The 17812-nt window shown below is 40.8% G+C and overlaps 2 protein-coding genes across 2 annotated transcripts in view; one reads left to right on the top strand and one right to left on the bottom strand.

Moving 5' to 3' along the window:
* The window catches only part of wnt5b (wingless-type MMTV integration site family, member 5b), a 76271-nt gene that overhangs the window by 22407 nt on the left and 36052 nt on the right, over positions 1 to 17812 (bottom strand). The gene's annotated exons all lie outside the window — the stretch shown is intronic.
* Positions 5330 to 9275, top strand: fbxl14b (F-box and leucine-rich repeat protein 14b). The gene has a single exon (XM_082167090.1). It carries the CDS (start codon positions 5816 to 5818, stop codon positions 7016 to 7018), a length of 1203 nt encoding a protein of 400 aa, XP_082023216.1. The 5' UTR covers positions 5330 to 5815; the 3' UTR covers positions 7019 to 9275.

Genomic DNA, 17812 nt, shown 5'->3' with positions numbered 1-17812 from the left:
ACAATATAACAAAGATACCAAAGTGCTTCTCAGGTTTTTCAGGCAGGCCCGACAGTGGTTTTCAGGTACAGAAATGTGATAAAGACTGCATAGTCTTCACTGTACAAATTACACATCCTTATTAAAGTTACAAAAGTTATTCAGTCAAGAGAAGTGACTGATTTATTTCTTTGTCCTTTGTTAGTTGATCAACAAAATCACAGACAGCTGCAGGAATATTAGGCTGCTGTCACTTTAAGAGTGAATGCACGGATCTAATAGATATTGTACCGTCTTCTTGCCCTTGAATAAATCGTCAAGGCTTAAACTTTCATGATGACGCAGAGAGAGTCGTGAGAGTCGCGAGAGTCGTTCATGTTTGTTCACAATCATGCATTTTTTTCATTCTTAAAAATGTTACTGACCAACTGGCGAGTGACACCGTTTCACATACTTGCCAACGGCGATATTTACTCGCATTTGGTGAGTGTTCTTTTAGGCCCTGGGTTTATGGATGGACCTGTTCAATAAAAATAACCTGGTTGGTTTATGGGCCTAAATATTTTCGCAAAGCACATTTCACAGACTTCCCAAATGCTAGAAACGGTATTTGTTGATAAAACGGGCCTCTTAACACCCATAGCTCATGACCTCACCACTGAAACTTGCATTAACAGTAACCTCTCCTCGTGGGTGCGGGACCTTTGACATCTCTTAGTACTGGGTCTCAAAAGCTCCTGATGCTGAGGGCTTTACTATCTGGGTGGCTGATGTGTGTATTCTGCCCTTGAGTCACACAGTTGTTTGAAGAACACTTTTCAATGCGTTCCTGGTTCCTCCCTCTCTCCAGGCCCGGACACGCAGCAGACTAATTCAGTCATCTCTCTGTCTGTTTTGCTCTCTCGCTCTTTCGGTCTCTCTATTTTGTCTCCCGAAGGTCTTTGGAGAGCAATGTGACCATTGTGCAGGCAAACGGCCTGTTATTGTCGGTCATGCAATGAGAGAGAGGTTGAGTTTGAGAGAGAGTGTGTGTTTTGAAACCCACTGTTTTCTGCCCTGTCAGTGTCTCTCCTCTTCACCACATTAGCACGGGCTGTTCCCTACGACTGCTTTGATGGTGAGCGCCGCAGGGCTCCGATCTCTGTTTCAGGTTGTAATTACTCTCTGGAGGGGCCTCACCTGGCTGTGGGCTCCAGGCATACAGAGGGAAGAGAGAGAGAGAGAGGAAGAAAAGGAAAGAAGTTGAAGACATGAAAAAAAACAGAAGATGAGACAGAAAAGGTGGGGTAAGAGAGTGAAACGTTAAAAAAAAACAGTGGGGCCAAAAGTCTGAGACAAAACAAATATTTAAATAAATAAAATAATTATTATAAAAAAAATATGTATGCATGTGTATATGAATGCACACTGCCACTGTTAGGACACTACCAAAAGTGTATTCAAAAGTTTGGAATAATTACATTTTTTAATGTTTAAAAATAAAACGATTATGCTCAGCAAGGCAGTAAAACTTTGTATATATAGCCTATATCATTTATATCTATATTAATCTAATTTTATGTATTATTTAGATTATTTTAAAAATACAAAGAACAAAAAAACTTTAATTATATATATATATATATATATATATATATACATACATACAACTTATTATAATAATAGATTGTATATTTATATATATTTTTTTATTATATTCAATATACTACTTTATGATTTCATGTTATTTTAGATTATTGTTAAATAGTTAATATATTGCACTATTTCGAGGTAACAAACTAATTTTTTTTTAAGATTGCAGAAGCATTTACATTAGCAGTCTCAGACATTTTGACTTGTGTATATAAAACCAATGCAGTTTTATATCTACAAAAAAAAAAATGCAAAAAAGGTCAAACAACTTGCCTTCTACATCGCACTACTTATTGCTGTATTTCTGTAGCACCAGCATCAAAGATTCACACTCTGAAAGACAAACCTTGCAGCAGAAAGCAAACACCTCAGTCCATCAGACTGTCTATAAAGGAAAAGTGCTGGATATGACACATACAGAGCAATGAAATGAATTGTTATGGGAATATAAAGGGATTTGTTCATTTTATATCAGTAGTGGTATTAACATTACAATGCATTATGCAGGGAGAGTATTACATCATCTCCTGTTCTTTACACAAGGCACCGAGAGCATCGGCTTCCTGGTGTTTCCCCTGTAGAACCCCAACGGGGGTGCAGCTCCGAGGGAGATTCGACCTGATTTGAATAGAGTAACGTGGCTTCCCCTGCCGTAGAAGAAACTGTTGTCTGATTTCATGAAAAGCCCATTCAGCTAGCTGGATGTATGTGAGTGTTTGTGCAAGTTACAGCCGCCAAAATCTCTCCTCAAACTGCCACCGCTTGCAAAACAAAAAAGCAGATTGGAGTCATACACGATGCAGAGAAAGAGAGAGAAACTACAAAGTAGCCTAAAATCTATTCATGAGGTGTCAGCTTTCAACAGCATGTTGACACATGCCTACGTCTCCTAGGAAACGGTTGCCCCAAGCGCAGTTATCAGCACAGTTCTGTGGCATGCAATTATCCAATTATCTCCCTCCCCTGAATCAGCACATCAAATCACATGACAGATCTTTTTTTTTTTTTTGCAAGGTCCTACAACACCTTCGCATTTGCATGTAGCACTTGTCCTTCCAGTTCTCACTGTCTCTTAGCAGCTTCATTTTCACTTTCCTTCACCGGAATCTTTTGTTTCTTTTGTTTTTGTATTTCCCCAAATGATCTCAACATCCTGATATGCTTCCTGTTTGCTCTGACTATTTTGCTTACGCTCGGTTCAATTTAGCCTGAATGATCATAAATTGTTAAATTAATAGCGCCGTCGCTCTGTTGCAAGAGCATGTTTTTTAATTGTAAGCTTTCGCTTGCTTTCTAACTCAATCCCCTCCCTTTCCTTTCTCACTCGTCCCCTCCTCCCTCTCTCTCTCTCTCTCTCTGCTTATTTCCAGGAGCAGCTTGAGTCCTGCTTTTGGCTCCGCAGGCCTGCTTTGAGAGTCTCTGACTCACAGCAGTGCAGTTCTGGAGCGGCCCTCCTCTCTGGCGGTGAGGCCGGCTGGAGGAGCCAGGGACAGGGGCCGCTGTCACAGACCTCTCGCCCCCTTACATGCTGGGCATCGGGGCGCAGCGCACATTTAGAGCCCTTCATCTGTCCACCATACAAGACCAGGACCTGTCTGTCAGAGAGAGTGCATGAATTCAACTTGACGTCAGCATGAAATGGCGTCCGCAGCGTGTTTTTCTTCCAGTAATCAGAGTTGAAGAGAATATTCTATTAGACTAAAGACTTACTGGTTAAGTGGACAATACAAAATAAGAGGGTTTCGTGAGCCGAAAGTTGTTTCAGAGACAAAGCGAGTTTTTATTAAACATACCCAAGACTCTTGTGCCCCCCCCTTTTTTTAAAAGATATTTCGACTTATCTCTTCGGATATAAAGTCCCAATTGTGGGATATAAACTCACAATCCTATTTTTTTCCTCGCAATTCTGTCTTTTTTCTCGCGTTTTGTGAGTTTATATCTCACAATTATGACTTTTTCCTCGCAATTATGACTTTTTGTTGCAATCATTTTTTTTTTCGCAATTATGATTTTTCTCGCAATTGCGAGTTTATATCTCGCAATTATGACTTTCTCGCAATTATGACTTATTCTCGCCATTGCGTGTTATATTCAGAATTGTGAGACATAACCTTTACAATGGCTTTATTTCTCAAAAAAAATTCTGCAACATTATATCTTACAATTCTGACTTTATAACTAGCAATTGCGAGTTTATATTATGCAATTTGGAGAAAAAAATTCAGAATTGCGAGGTGTAAACTTGTGAGATAAAAAGTCGCAATTACCATTTTTATTTTTTATTCAGTGGCAGAAACAAGCTTCCATACCCTATAAATAATAGTGAGGCCAGGAATGTGTATTAAGAAAGCAAACAGGTTCCATTTTGATTTCATGTGAACTTGCAGGACTGAGCTGCTTCATAAATAATGTTGGATAGAGTTTTGTGCTTTACACAATTATAACCTGAACCAGTGAGAGTGGAAGGAGAGGGAAGAAAAAAAGTGACATTTTATTGAAGAGAGAGAGAGAGAGAGAGAGAGAGAGAGAGAGAGAGAGAGAGAGAGAGAGAGAGAGAGAGAGAGAGAGAGAGAGAGAGAGAGAGAGAGAGAGAGAGTGAGTGAGTGAGTGAGAGAGAGAGAGAGAGAGAGAGAGACATGTGGTGAGCTAGAGAGAAGGTTCGAGACAGACAGAGAGTCGGAGAGGGGAGGGTTGGACTTCTGCTGTCAGTTGTGCTGTGCTGCATTTTCTTTTGTAAACACAAACGTGTGTGTGCTGCTTTTCTTCCTTCTTTCTGCTACACTCCAGTACCTTCTGCAAATGCTCCCGTCATATCGGCTAACAATGCCAAAGAGCCCACAGAGGGGGGCCTGAGGCCCAAAGACGGGGAAATATGCAAAAGGTGGAATAAAAACTACCTTACGTAAGACTGACGGGGCAAACAGGCTATTACCGCCAGATTCATAGAGCATAACATTATGTGGCCCTTTGTTAGGGTTATGATGCAAAATGTTTATTTTACAAGAAGAGAATGGCAGTAGGACTAATGATCTATCATATTATAAAAGCTTAAAAACCATGATATTAATCTACAGGACTACAGAACTTTTCAAAGTATGTACTTGAATAACAATTTTTTTACAAATTAAGAAATGCCATCAATGCAAAAAAAGAAAGAAAGAAAAGAAAAAGGAGGAAAAAATAGATTTTTAATATACATTTAACTAAAGTATATTAAATGTAGCCCTAGTATAATTTTTCAACATTTCACAATCAGGCCTTCCTATTGTTTGTTTTGTTATATGCACACAGACAAAACTGTGTTATTTGCACACTGAGAGAAAAACGTCACTTTAAAGAAGCTTCACTTTACTCTAATAATTAATAAAATTGAAATAACAACTTCAAAAATACCACCATCTGACACGGAAGCTGAAGGGTTAAGAGTAAAGTGAACTGAATTGTAAGAAGTTGGTTTCCAGGGGAACTATTCTTACTGTTCCAGCTGAGTTGGGCTAAACCACTTTGCTTTCAAAAAGGGGTGCCATAAACACACACAACACGAATTTCTTTCATAACAGTTTATAGAAAAACAGAACACGGAGTAGAACAATAACTGCAAACATATGCGGGGCCGCTTTATAAGTTTTAGACTCTTTTTAAACAATTTGCTCCATTTTAGCAGGTTTAAATGTGCGCGACTCCCCCGCAGCCTCTCTGTGCTGGCGGCCCTGCCAAGTCAGTTTGAAAAGATCAGACAAAGGCAGCAGGAAGCCCCTCGGCTTGGCAATGAGTGCGAGCGGAGCAGAAACGCGAAACGAAACCTCACTCTTTTATCTGATAGCGGACTGAATTTATTTTCTCCCGAGGTTTGTGGCAGTTTTAGACATCTTTTGAAAATGTACGACCGTCTGGATCCCCGGGTCGAGCGAAGACTATTATCAAAGCGCCAAACGGGCAGCAGCGCTGTCTGACCGCCCGTTCGCTGTCGGTCTGAATCGGATCAAGCGTCTTTTGGGAGGCATTTTTGCATTTGAATCCTTCCTACGCCACTGAAAGGATCGCTCGGGACGGAGAGTTGTCGATTTACCCAGTTAAATGTGAAAAGAAAAGCTTGAGGAGCTTTCTAAAAGCCTTTTTCCCCCCTCCTAAGGGGACTGCGAGACGCGACGGTGACCGTTGGTGGGGGTTTGCCGCCGTTTGTTTTCTTGAGCGCGCGTGGAAGATGGAGACGCACATCTCGTGTCTCTTCCCGGAGATTTTAGCCATGATTTTCAGCTACTTGGACGTGAGGGACAAAGGCAGGGTGGCTCAAGTGTGCACGGCGTGGAGGGACGCGTCCTACCACAAGTCCGTGTGGAGGGGGGTGGAAGCCAAGCTGCATCTGAGGCGGGCGAACCCGTCCCTGTTCCCCAGCCTCCAGGCGCGAGGCATCAGGCGGGTGCAGATCCTCAGCCTGCGGCGCAGCCTCAGCTACGTGATCCAGGGGATGCCCAACATCGAGAGCTTGAATCTGAGCGGCTGCTATAACTTAACGGATAACGGCCTGGGGCACGCGTTCGTGCAGGAGATCCCATCCCTGAGGGTGCTCAACCTGAGCCTTTGCAAGCAGATCACGGATTCCAGTTTGGGCAGAATAGCGCAGTATCTGAAAAACTTGGAGGTGTTGGAACTGGGCGGCTGCAGTAATATCACGAACACGGGCTTGTTGCTCATTGCGTGGGGTTTGCACAGACTCAAAAGTCTTAATCTGAGGAGCTGCCGGCATGTGTCGGACGTGGGCATCGGGCACTTGGCCGGCATGACCCGGAGCGCGGCGGAGGGCTGCCTCAGCCTGGAATATCTGACCTTGCAGGACTGCCAAAAGTTGACGGACTTGTCCCTCAAGCATATATCAAAAGGTCTGACTAAGCTCAAAGTGCTCAACCTGAGTTTCTGCGGGGGCATCTCGGACGCTGGCATGATCCACCTCTCTCACATGACGAGCCTGTGGAGCCTTAATCTGCGTTCGTGCGACAACATCAGCGACACGGGCATCATGCACCTCGCCATGGGCACGTTGAGACTCTCCGGACTCGACGTGTCATTTTGCGACAAGATAGGCGACCAGAGTCTGGCTTATATCGCGCAGGGCCTGTACCAGCTCAAGTCCCTGTCGCTGTGCTCGTGCCACATCAGTGACGATGGCATCAACAGGATGGTGCGCCAAATGCACGAGCTGAGGACGCTGAACATCGGTCAGTGCGTGCGGATTACAGACAAAGGACTGGAGCTGATCGCAGACCACTTGACGCAACTGACCGGCATCGATCTGTATGGATGTACGAAAATCACTAAGAGGGGACTGGAGAGGATCACGCAGCTCCCCTGCCTTAAAGTTTTGAACCTGGGCCTTTGGCAGATGACTGAAAGTGAGAAAGTGAGGTGAAACTTGGGGGGTTTCTGGAGAGAGAGAGAGGGAGAGGGAAGGAGGGCGAGAGAGGGAGAGGGAAGGAGGGCGGGAGGGGGATGGGTGGATTTCAATAGAGCAAAGTACATAAAAGAGGCTTAAAATGCTGAATGTGATACATGTGTCAGTTATTGCTATTAACACACACAAAAAGTTGTTTTTTCCCTAACAAATCGCAATATTAAACCTCCTCCTCCCCAAGTATCGCGATATTTTGGCTACCTCGTTAGATGTTACATTATAATGTTACTCTTAACAAGAATGAAAATTTGTGCCTAGAAAAACAATTCCCTCCCCCTGTATCTCGTCTTTGGCTTAAGGAAAGCAAAAAAAGAAAAAAAGAAAAGAGGATGGATTCAGACTACCATTTTTATCTCCCTTCCTTCAGCTTAGTCAACAAAAAGCAAAGGGTTTCAAAACAAGTCTATGAGTAACTTAGTTAGTTGATATCAAATTTCAAGCATTTTTCAAGTGTCCTGTGATTTGACAGTTCACCTTAAAATATTCAAAATATTTGAATTCGTAACTTTTTGTGAGAGGCTACAGCAGTCTTTGTACTTCTTTTTAAAATGTATTTATCACACCCACAGGAATCATTTAAAATTAAGTGGATTAAAAAAATGAGAAACAAATAGTTACCATTCCCAGGACCCCAAAAATACGCATTTTCCATTATTGACACAAATTATATACTCAAATCTCGATGATTAATAAAGAAAAAAAGTTCATGGACACATGTCAACTGCCCTTATGCAAAGACAGACAAAAAATACTGGGTTTGTACACTAAAGCTTTTATATTTCCAACCGCTTTTAGTTTTTGCTCAATTTTACAGGCCTGAAAGCCTTTAATTCCTGCTTTGAATAAGAGGTTGCCTCTGCTGATGTATTTATGCTTATGTAAGCAGATATTAATTAATGGCTGTGATTCAGAGCGTTGTACTTCAAATTGAAGTGAATTTTTGTCCCTGAAAAACAAAAAAAACCTGTTTGCAATTCACTGAACACCTTGTTTGCCTCTTCAACAGGGCTGAAACAGGGAACATCGTGTTATAAAACAATCTGTCTGTTTTAAATACATTAATATTCAACTTTACATATAAAAGACATGGTCGCGACGAGGGTAACGCGCAAAAATGCATGTCAGGCCTATATATGTACCATGATGTATCGGACCTGCAACATGTATTGAGTCCTGCTGAGAAGCTACTGTGTTCTAATGTACTGTAAATGTATTTGTAAAAAGAATCCCAAATTAAAATGTTTTATATTCTTACAGTAAAAACATTAAAGTTGATATTTATATAAATAAAAGAGCCACTTGGAATTTCGTTATGAGTTTGAGTATATGATAATTCATGCATTCGGTGTGGTTTTGTGCCCTTTTGATGCTACATAGGCATCATTTTGCTATAATAGGGTTAGGGGTTTATATTTGATTCATTGCCAATGTAGTGGATTTGAGAAATTAGTGTTTTAGACGGCGATGGAATGGAAGTGAGATTTGTGTGTTAAGGGCATGCATGTTTGTTACATTATTTATGAAGCGCAACAAAATGGATGCTTCCCTTAATTGTGCTAGTGAGGGTGTTAAAACTGCAATGCTGCCTTTATTACAATTGAGGACATCCAGTCCAATAATATACGTATCGTAAAAGCATCTGATATTAATTTAGCGACTATAACGTTTGGATATTTTTCACCCAGCAAAAATATTATAAATCCTGTTCTCAACAGTTGCCATTGTTTCCCTAAGTTAAGAAGCCAGGTCTAGGATTTTTTTCTTCTCCTTGCTCAGTCACGCATACCAGATCTGAGAGACGGGGTTTGTCCCACGGGAGTCTTCCTCCCCCCTTAAGAAAAAAAAAAAAAACCTCAGCCCACCCCCTTTCCTCAAACAGACACTTTTAAACATTCCTCACCATCATTCAAAGCATTTAAGCTTTAGTCTTTGCTCCCCTCCACCGTCCGGAGGGGTGGAGGATTTAAACGGGGGCGCTTGATGAGAGAGCGAGAGAATTTAAGCCCTTCTGAAGGTTACCGCCATCTCTTTTCCTAACTTTGCTGAGTTCATAGATTTTTTTTCTTTCTTTCCCTGGAGCTACATATTTTTCTTGCATTTTTACAACTGGAAATGTTTGTCAGACATTCTGATGTCTTTCTCACAGAGATCTTAAAGTGATAAAAACTACACTATTGCATGATTTTGCTGAACCGAGCCAGCATAGCAGAGAAAACAAACAGATATTGCTACACATGTGAGAATAAAAAATTATAAAAAAAATAAAACACAGCCCGTTTTTTACTGCTGGGAATTTTAACAAAGCACTTGGAACATTAGCAGCGACCTGTATAGCTCTCCCAGCGCCTGTGGTTAGAGGTGTTTCTGGGTTACAGTGAGACGCTTTGAAGTTTCAGAAGGTTCCAGAAAGGTGGGGGGGTGGAGGGGTTGAAGGGTATTTTGCTCTTGTCTAATAAAGTTCCTGGCATTTTAGAAGGCCCATGTGAGATGCTCAGACAGCCTAAATCAAGCACAGATCAAAAAATGTAAAAGTCACTTATTGTTTCATTTCAAAATCACGATTGAAATCTGATTTGGTTGCAGTCAGGGTTAGAGGAAAGGTGGTTGAAAGCTGTGTCTGCCACATCGCTGGAAAATGGACAGGAATTTGTGAGTCACTGTTTGACTTTGCTCTGTAAAAAAAAAAAGAAAAAAAAGTGTGCGGTGCAAGAACCCTGTCTGACTTCAGGAGACCGGCACCGGATAGCAAACATGGCACACGAGAGGTGCTTTAGTTTTGCATCTCTGTGTGTGGCATTGCTGTTTATCCGTTCAGAACAACTGGATAAAGCCAAATGCAAAGAACAAAAGTGAGCGAAGGGAACAATCTGTTGCTTCATTCTGCACAGGATAAAACACTTCAGATTGAAGTTTCTCTCCATGTGTGATATAAGCAACAGAAAACCTTTTTACTTACTTTAAAAAGGAACATTCTGGGTTCAGTACAAGTTTAGCTCAAATATTAGTTTGTAAATGTATTAAAGCACTTACATTTAAAATTTGGGTCACACTTTATATTAGCCATTGTGCTTTTACATTTATTGTTTCGTTTATTAATTTTTTCATTAATTATTTTTAAATACAAATGTACTTATTGTGCTCATATTGTATTGCAAAACACTTTATCTGCTATTAAGGAGGGATACTGGTACGTTCAGGGACAGGTTTGGTGGTATGGGCAGGTTTAAGGTGAGTTGAGGGAGTTGGGAAGGGTCAACAGTGTAATTATAGATGTAATTACAGAAATTAATTACAGCTGTAATTACATGCAGGTATTTTTCTTTTTTATATGCAAGTACAATTTAAAAACCTGCATGTTCACAATAAGTGCATTGTATTAAATGATTAATGTTAGTACATTTATACATACACTTAATATAAAGTGGGACCAACATTTGTGGATCATTTGAGCTGTAATGCTGTTTAAATTAATTTTAGAGTTGGTTTATGGTTTGTGGCATTGCATTGTAATGGCAATGAAGGTATAAAACTGTATGTTCATGTTTAAAACTGTTCATGTTTGTCTTTTGCTATGATATTGAAACAGTATTTTAACATTGTATTGACCCTATTTACTTCCATGTAAACCAGATTTCAGCTTTTTCTAAGATGAGGAACAACATTATTCCAGAAAAGCTTAATTTGCACTGAAATTGCTTAATTTAATCTAATTTAATTTGCCATTTTGAAACAGGATTTATAAAGCACAACTGTAGAGTCACGTGTTGGTGGTTAAACAGATTTTTTTCTGTGGCTGCCGAGTCCGCTATAGCGAATCCTGATGCAAAAGTTTGTGACTCACGCCACGGGTTTGGGTTTAAAAAAAGAGTGGAATTAACTCTGTGGTGAAAGTGCGTATGATGGCTAACTTTCTCACATGGCTGTCAGGTTTTAGTCATAGCTCTCATTAAAACTAATCCACAGCGGTCTTTTCACACTGCGGGCTGGATGATGGCCATATGGCAGTTTTACAAGCAGACAACTGGTTTACTGCACATACTGTATGTCGAAAGCTTTTTTTGAAGAAGCCAGATGAAAAGGTAGGTTTGCGAGTGAAGGCGATTCTTGTGTGTGTGTGTGTGTGTGTGTGTGTGTGTGTAGCGTCTAGGCTTGCTCTGGTTTGTTGTTGCCAGCTCTCCCCCAGTGAGGTTGTGACAGAGTTTGACTGGTGTCATGTGACCTTGCTGGAAGTGTGAGTACAGAGGGGCCAGAGCCAGAAGACCCAATCTGTCGCCCTCTCGCCCCACCCTTCACACACATGCAGGGATGGAAACAAATATGACCCTTATAGGTGTAAAATCCACAGACACGGTCCAAATTCTAGGCAAAATTTAGGAAAATGAAGGAAAACTATGACTTGGCTGATTTGTACATGTCTCAGTCTTGTTAGGGAGTGTTTGGAGGCTCTATTTTCTCAGACACACACACACACAAACTCACTATCTTAGACTATTTTTCTCTCTTTGGCATTTCTTTTCTTTTCTCTGAACAAAACTGGACTCAGGCTTGTGTTGCACCAGTTTTCCCCTTTGTTCTGATTGTATTAGGTGACGGGTCCACATGTTCTGGATCGTATCTGCTTTCATATGCAGTGAAATGCAGCTCTCTGGCAGCACTCTGGAGGCAGGAGGTCTGTGCATGAAAGAAACTTGAGTGCGAGACTGAAAACCACACCACACAACAAAAAACGATATGGGGGAAAAAAGACAACCAGTGATTGGAAGCTTTGTTGCGTCTAAACCACCCATTTTAGCGTTAATCCTTGACCTCAAACTGTCAGGCGCACCTTTTGACAGTCAAGAATATAACTTCGGACTGAATAGATGCTATAAAATGTAAAAAAATAAAATAAATGCATAGCACCCGTCCCGGCTGCTGATTGATCAGTACGTGCTAAAATACACATTCTAGTAAAAGCTAAGATGACAAAAACCTTTTCACTGCACAGCATGAGATAGAGAGGAAGGTAAAACAGGAAGAGATGCTTGGGAAACAGGAAGGTAAAAGGGAAGAAATGCGTGCGAACATACAAAATTGGGTAAGACACAATAATTATTTTATTTTTTTGCCGCTTTGATTTTCTTTGGCTTAGCTCTATAATTTAAACTTTTTTTGTTATGCTGGTTGAAAGTGTCTTCACATCCTAAGAATCACCAGTTTATATGCATCGTCTGTGAAAGGTGTAGGACCATGAAATGTCGTCATTTTTTTTCCATTCGGTCTGAATGTACGATGTCCTTCCTGCCTGTCAACTTATTCTCACACCATAACTAGCGTAATTTGGAAGAGATGGAAACCTGTGACGTTATACTCGGAGTGGTTCGTGTATTTATGCTCAGAGCGGTGTCGAATTTATGCTTTTCTATGTCAACATTATCAACGCCGAAATGAATCTGCAGGCGTCAGGTGGCAAAGTCAGCGCTTTTTAAAGGGATACTCGACTTTTTTTTGGAAATAGGCTAATTTTACAACTCCCCCAGAGTTAAACAGTCGAGTCTTACCGTTTTCGAATCCATTCAGCTGATCTCCGGGTCTGGCGGTGCCACTTTTAGCATAGCTTAGCATAGATCATTGAATCGGACAGGACCATTAGCATCTCTCTCAAAAAAATTACCAAAGAGTTTCGATATTTTTCCTATTTAAAACTTGACTCTTCTGTAGTTACATCGTGTACTAAGACCGACGGAAAATGAAAAGTTGCGATTTTTTAGGCTGATATGGCTAGGAACTATACTCTCATTCCTGCGTAATAATCAAGAAACTTTGCTGCCGTACCATGAGTCCAGCAGGCGTAATGATATGACGCAGCGCCTGAAAATAGTCCCCAGCTCGGTAACTTCCAACGTGACCGGGACTAAGTTTGTCTAACCTATTAGACCTATTTTCAGGCGCTGCGTCATATCATTACACCTGCTGCACCCATACGGCAGCAAAGTTTCTTGATCAGTATCCATGTCTACGTTCATTATTATTGTAATGTTATGTGCTTTGAGACATGAGGTAGTTTATCGTGTTTATGTGTTTAGGAAGCGTGGCTTTGGAGACGCGCTGAAGGGAGGGTGGGATCTCATGCTTTCAAAGCTAACTTACAATTTCTAGCCGCTACGAAAATTGCCTACCCTACCTTTAAAAGGTAAAAGCTGATAGACGAGTGTGTGTGTGTGTGTGCGTGTGTGTCCGGGCTACAGGCCGACTGCACAGGAGGAGATTTGTTACTCGAGTGTGGGTGGTAGAGAGGGCGTGAGTGTTGTGTGTGGGGCTCTGAATCCACTCAAAGAGGGAAGCGATGGAAAGAGAGAGAGAGAGAGAGAGGGGGGGAGAGTGGTAAAAGGAAGAAAGTGGATGAGAGATGGATGACGGGGGGGACGCACACTACTGTAGCTAAAACCTCTTCACAGAAATACAGCAGCCTCTGCCCGTCACATCTGTCGAGACCCCACACAGCCAGCTGAGCTGCTCTCCACAGGAGGATATATTTTTAAAACCACTGTGGCATTTGGAATTATCTAAGAGGTTCATCCATAATGTTTTCGTAAGGTAGACACTTTTTCAAGCACTACATATACAAAAAGCACTGTAGGTCTGATGGGTTTGTAAATCCAGTGGAATTTGTAGCTTGCCAGATGTTTTTTTCAGAGTGAAGTCGGATCAAAGTTATTGGTTGAAATGGAATAAAGATGTATCCTGAGCAAGGTAGAAAAAACCCACATGCTGCCAACAAGACCAGAAAATCTGGATTAGATAAATCTAGTAGATCCAACATGGCACTATAGCCATTACAAGAAACTTGACTTTACCGCCATACCACAGATTGATGACATGCATTAAGTGAACGACAGAAACAAACGTCATTGTGACATTTAAAAGAATGAATGGGATCTTTATTTGAAAGATCTTTTTTTTTTTTTAAGGAACTCTCATTCCAAAAATTACAATTTTGCTCCGTGTACTTCTAAATCACCCCACAAACAACTACTTCTGAAGCCATAAGATTAAAATGATGACCTGAACTGAACTATGACTGTCACTCAAAATGACATTACTCAACATGACGTTACTCAAAATGACGTTACGCAACATGACGTTACTCAAAACTCAAAAGGACGATGCTTCAAATTTGTGTAAATGAATTCTTTCAAAAATGACGATACTAACTTCTGTTACAATTCCAGACCAAATTCAATGTGTGTCAAACATTCAGATCTTGAAAGCAAGGAATATTCTGGAAGAGTGCCACATGTTCAAAGTGGAATGTGTTGAGCAGCAACAGAATTGTACTACTTTTCTCTCTCTCTCTCTCTCTCTCTCTCTCTCTCTCTCTCTCTCGGCCCTGGGTATTGCGTGGCTCTGTCAGAGATGTAGAAAAGGCAGTGTTACACAACAGGAAGTGAAGCATGTCTCGGGAGCTTTAAAGACAAATAGACCGGTTTGATCAAGTTTAGTGCCGGGCTCTCTTGAGTCCACCTCTCAATACCAGCTCAAGTGCACAAACATGAGAGTGCAGGGGAGAAGGAAAATAAGGAAGGATCTATCTATCTATCTATCTATCTATCTATCTATCTATCTATCTATCTATCTATCTATCTATCTATCTATCTATCTATCTATCTATCTATCTATCTATCTATCTATCTATCTATCTATCTATCTATCTATCTATCTATCTATCTGTCTATCTATCTATCTATCAATCACCTATCTATCTATCTATCTATCTATCTATCTATCTATCTATCTATCTATCTATCTATCTATCTATCTATCTATCTATCTATCTATCTATCTATCTATCTATCTATCTATCTGAGCCTGAGCACAAAAACAGCAGTGAAACTGTTACTAAAATGGACAGCATGACTTCAAGTGGTGGTAAAAGTATAACTAAAAACAGGATGCAGTATAGATGAGTGAGTCATATTAGGATCTTGCTTTAGCGGTTAGCTGTTTATTAACGCACGCACACCCACAGGGCTACACGCTCCAGGCCCAGCACAACAAGTACGTTTAAACTAGTGTCAGCAAAAAATGGAGCAACCATTGTTTCAGCTTTTCAAAAGAACATATAGATTGGACTGCTGGCAGGAAGTGTCTGGAGCAGTTGAAGGTGGGTATACACAGAATTAAAAATAAAATGTTGTAATGGTTGATCTTAAAGGGACAGTTCACCCAAAATGTCAAATGATGTCAGACTTTTTATTTTGTTTGCACTTTCTTTAACAGCTGACTACTATAACTTTTTTAACTTCCTCCCTCACAGCTGAATACTCAAGAGAAGACACTCGCCATATGAAGTCCTATCTAATGACAAAGCAAAATTACTGTATTTCAAGAGGATTGTTATGAGGGACTTAAATTAGAAAAGAGATCAGAAGCGGTACTTCTGTTCCTAAAATAAATGCTTTACAAGATTATTATATTGCTTTAGGCCATTTGGGCCGAGCAAAAAAGCTGTGGGAGATATGAAACCAAACATATTCGGCAAAACAGAGCCCATTTTTCCATCCCATTTCCTCTCTTTTTTTGTCCTTCCTTTTTTCTGACGAAACCTTCTCACTCTGTACCGACCATCCATCACTTTTCTCTCAGCCCACTGTAAATGCCATGCTCTCTCTCTCTTTCTCTCTCTCTCTCTCTGAGATTTAGAGGTTCTGAGTGTGACATGGAGAAGCTCAGCTTGTGTCTGCCTCGAGGCAGTGGTCCGACTCAGCCGGGGAAATTTATAAAGTGTCTGACGTTATCTCCATGCGGTATGCAGAGCATTCGTTCTCTCCCTTCCCTCCCTCCCTCTCTCTCTCTCTCTCTCTCTCACACCAAATCTTCAACCGTTTTACATTACTGTCATCTCTACCCTGTTCTCTAACACTGTAACCACCAACATTCTTCCTCTAGTGTTTCTTGCACTCCCCACTTGCTTTTACGTATTTAAAGGGATAGTTCACTAAAGCTACATTTGTCATTTACACAACCCAACAAAAGAAGAAATTTAGAAGATTGCATGTAAAAGAGCATCCAGAAACAATGAAAGCAAATGGACAAGGATGCCGTCGAGCTCTGAATAGGACAAACAGCAAAAGAGGGCTTTTTTTTTTTGCAGCGATGCCATAGAAGAACCATTTTGGGTTTTCCAAAGAATAGGGGATTTCGAGCCGGGAATTTGTCATTGTTCAGCTGAAGTCAGTTCAGTGTTGACTCAGTTACATTGTAAAGATCATCAATTATTAAAGGGGTCATGAACTGAGAAATGAGTTTTGACATATAATCATAATATAAGAATATCCTGAAAGTTTCAGAACTGAAAACGTCCTGGTTAGTCCAAAATCAGCGTTTATTGTTACCAGGCCCAGCGAACGGTGTGAAACGGCATGAGGGTGAGTAAATGATGACAGTTTTCACTTTTCTCACACACACACACTTTCATGAAATTCATGTACTTGCATATATTTTACTCATAAAACCCACATGTATGCCAAGCTAATGTCCTGTTTGCTGTGCATCTGCAACTTTTTCCATCTGTTCTTCCTCCCCCCCCCCTTCCTGTTTCTCTCTCTTTCTCTCTCCGAGCTGAGGCTGGATGCTGGGAAACTGTGGATAGTGTTTTACTTTTCTGCTGCCACTTCTCTCACTCTCTTTTTTTTGCTTTGTCACTCAACACGACATGTCCTGTCACATGGTTCATTCACTCCGACAGTCACAGGGCCGGAGAGTGCTCTCTCTCTCCCCCCCCACATTTCAATCTCCCTCTTCCTCCCTCTTATTTCGGCCCAGGGTCTATTCTGAGGCAGGAATTGGAAACTCAGTCTTGTGCTGATGTTTATCAGCCCATTCCAGGCCCTGCATTGCATTTCTATCTGAGAGTGTATCAGAGCCCCTGATTTTAGATAGGTATGATTAATGTTGTTACATACTCCATGGCATTACGTGGGAAGGCGAGAGGAGGATATACACAGCCGATACTTTTCATTATAATCTTCTTGTTTTGCTCCACAAGAGATCTCCACGTCTGAGTGGCTAAATAGAAAACAACACAAATGTGTAAATATGCACAACCATATTTATGACTCTGTAAGGGTGTTTGGATGGATGGAGTCTGAGATGAAGCCAGAGAAGCACTCTAGAGGAAACAAGGAGAGAGAAAAAGGTTGCTCTAGACTGACCCTATTAGGGAACCAATGTTAATACATTTCAGCAACATCTACCTGCTCGTGTTACTACAGCGATGACACAAGACTTCAATTAAACCCAGGCCAGGCGGGGAATTCACACACCGGCCCCTCGACAACTCTCTGCCTTGATTTCTCTCCCTACAGTTGAGTCGCTCTAAAGCTAAAGGTATTCGGCATACATCGGACCACTTAAAAAACATGAAATCAAAATGCCTTTTTGCCATCAAGTTCAACCTCATTCAGGTTTGGAACAACTTGAGAGTAGGTCAATTATAACAGAATACCATTTTTTGGGTGAACTATCCCTTTAAGTTTAAGCGTTTACTACTATTTATATTTAATTTTCTAAATATTTATATTAAAAATGTTATTTTATACTATTTATAACTTTATTTTAATGAATGAAAATGATTTAAATGTGTTTTTTTAACTGGAAACGTCAAATTATGGAAATAAAATGGGTTGTGAATTACTTTTTTATGTATGAAGTAATACACACAAAGAGTTCCTCCATAAATGTAACCAAACACAGTGTCTCCTGCCTCTTTGT

This window comes from Leuciscus leuciscus, assembly GCF_965113295.1.
Source record: "Leuciscus leuciscus genome assembly, chromosome: 4".
NCBI classification, from domain to species: domain Eukaryota; kingdom Metazoa; phylum Chordata; class Actinopteri; order Cypriniformes; family Leuciscidae; genus Leuciscus; species Leuciscus leuciscus.
This window is presented reverse-complemented; position numbering and strand designations above follow the sequence as displayed.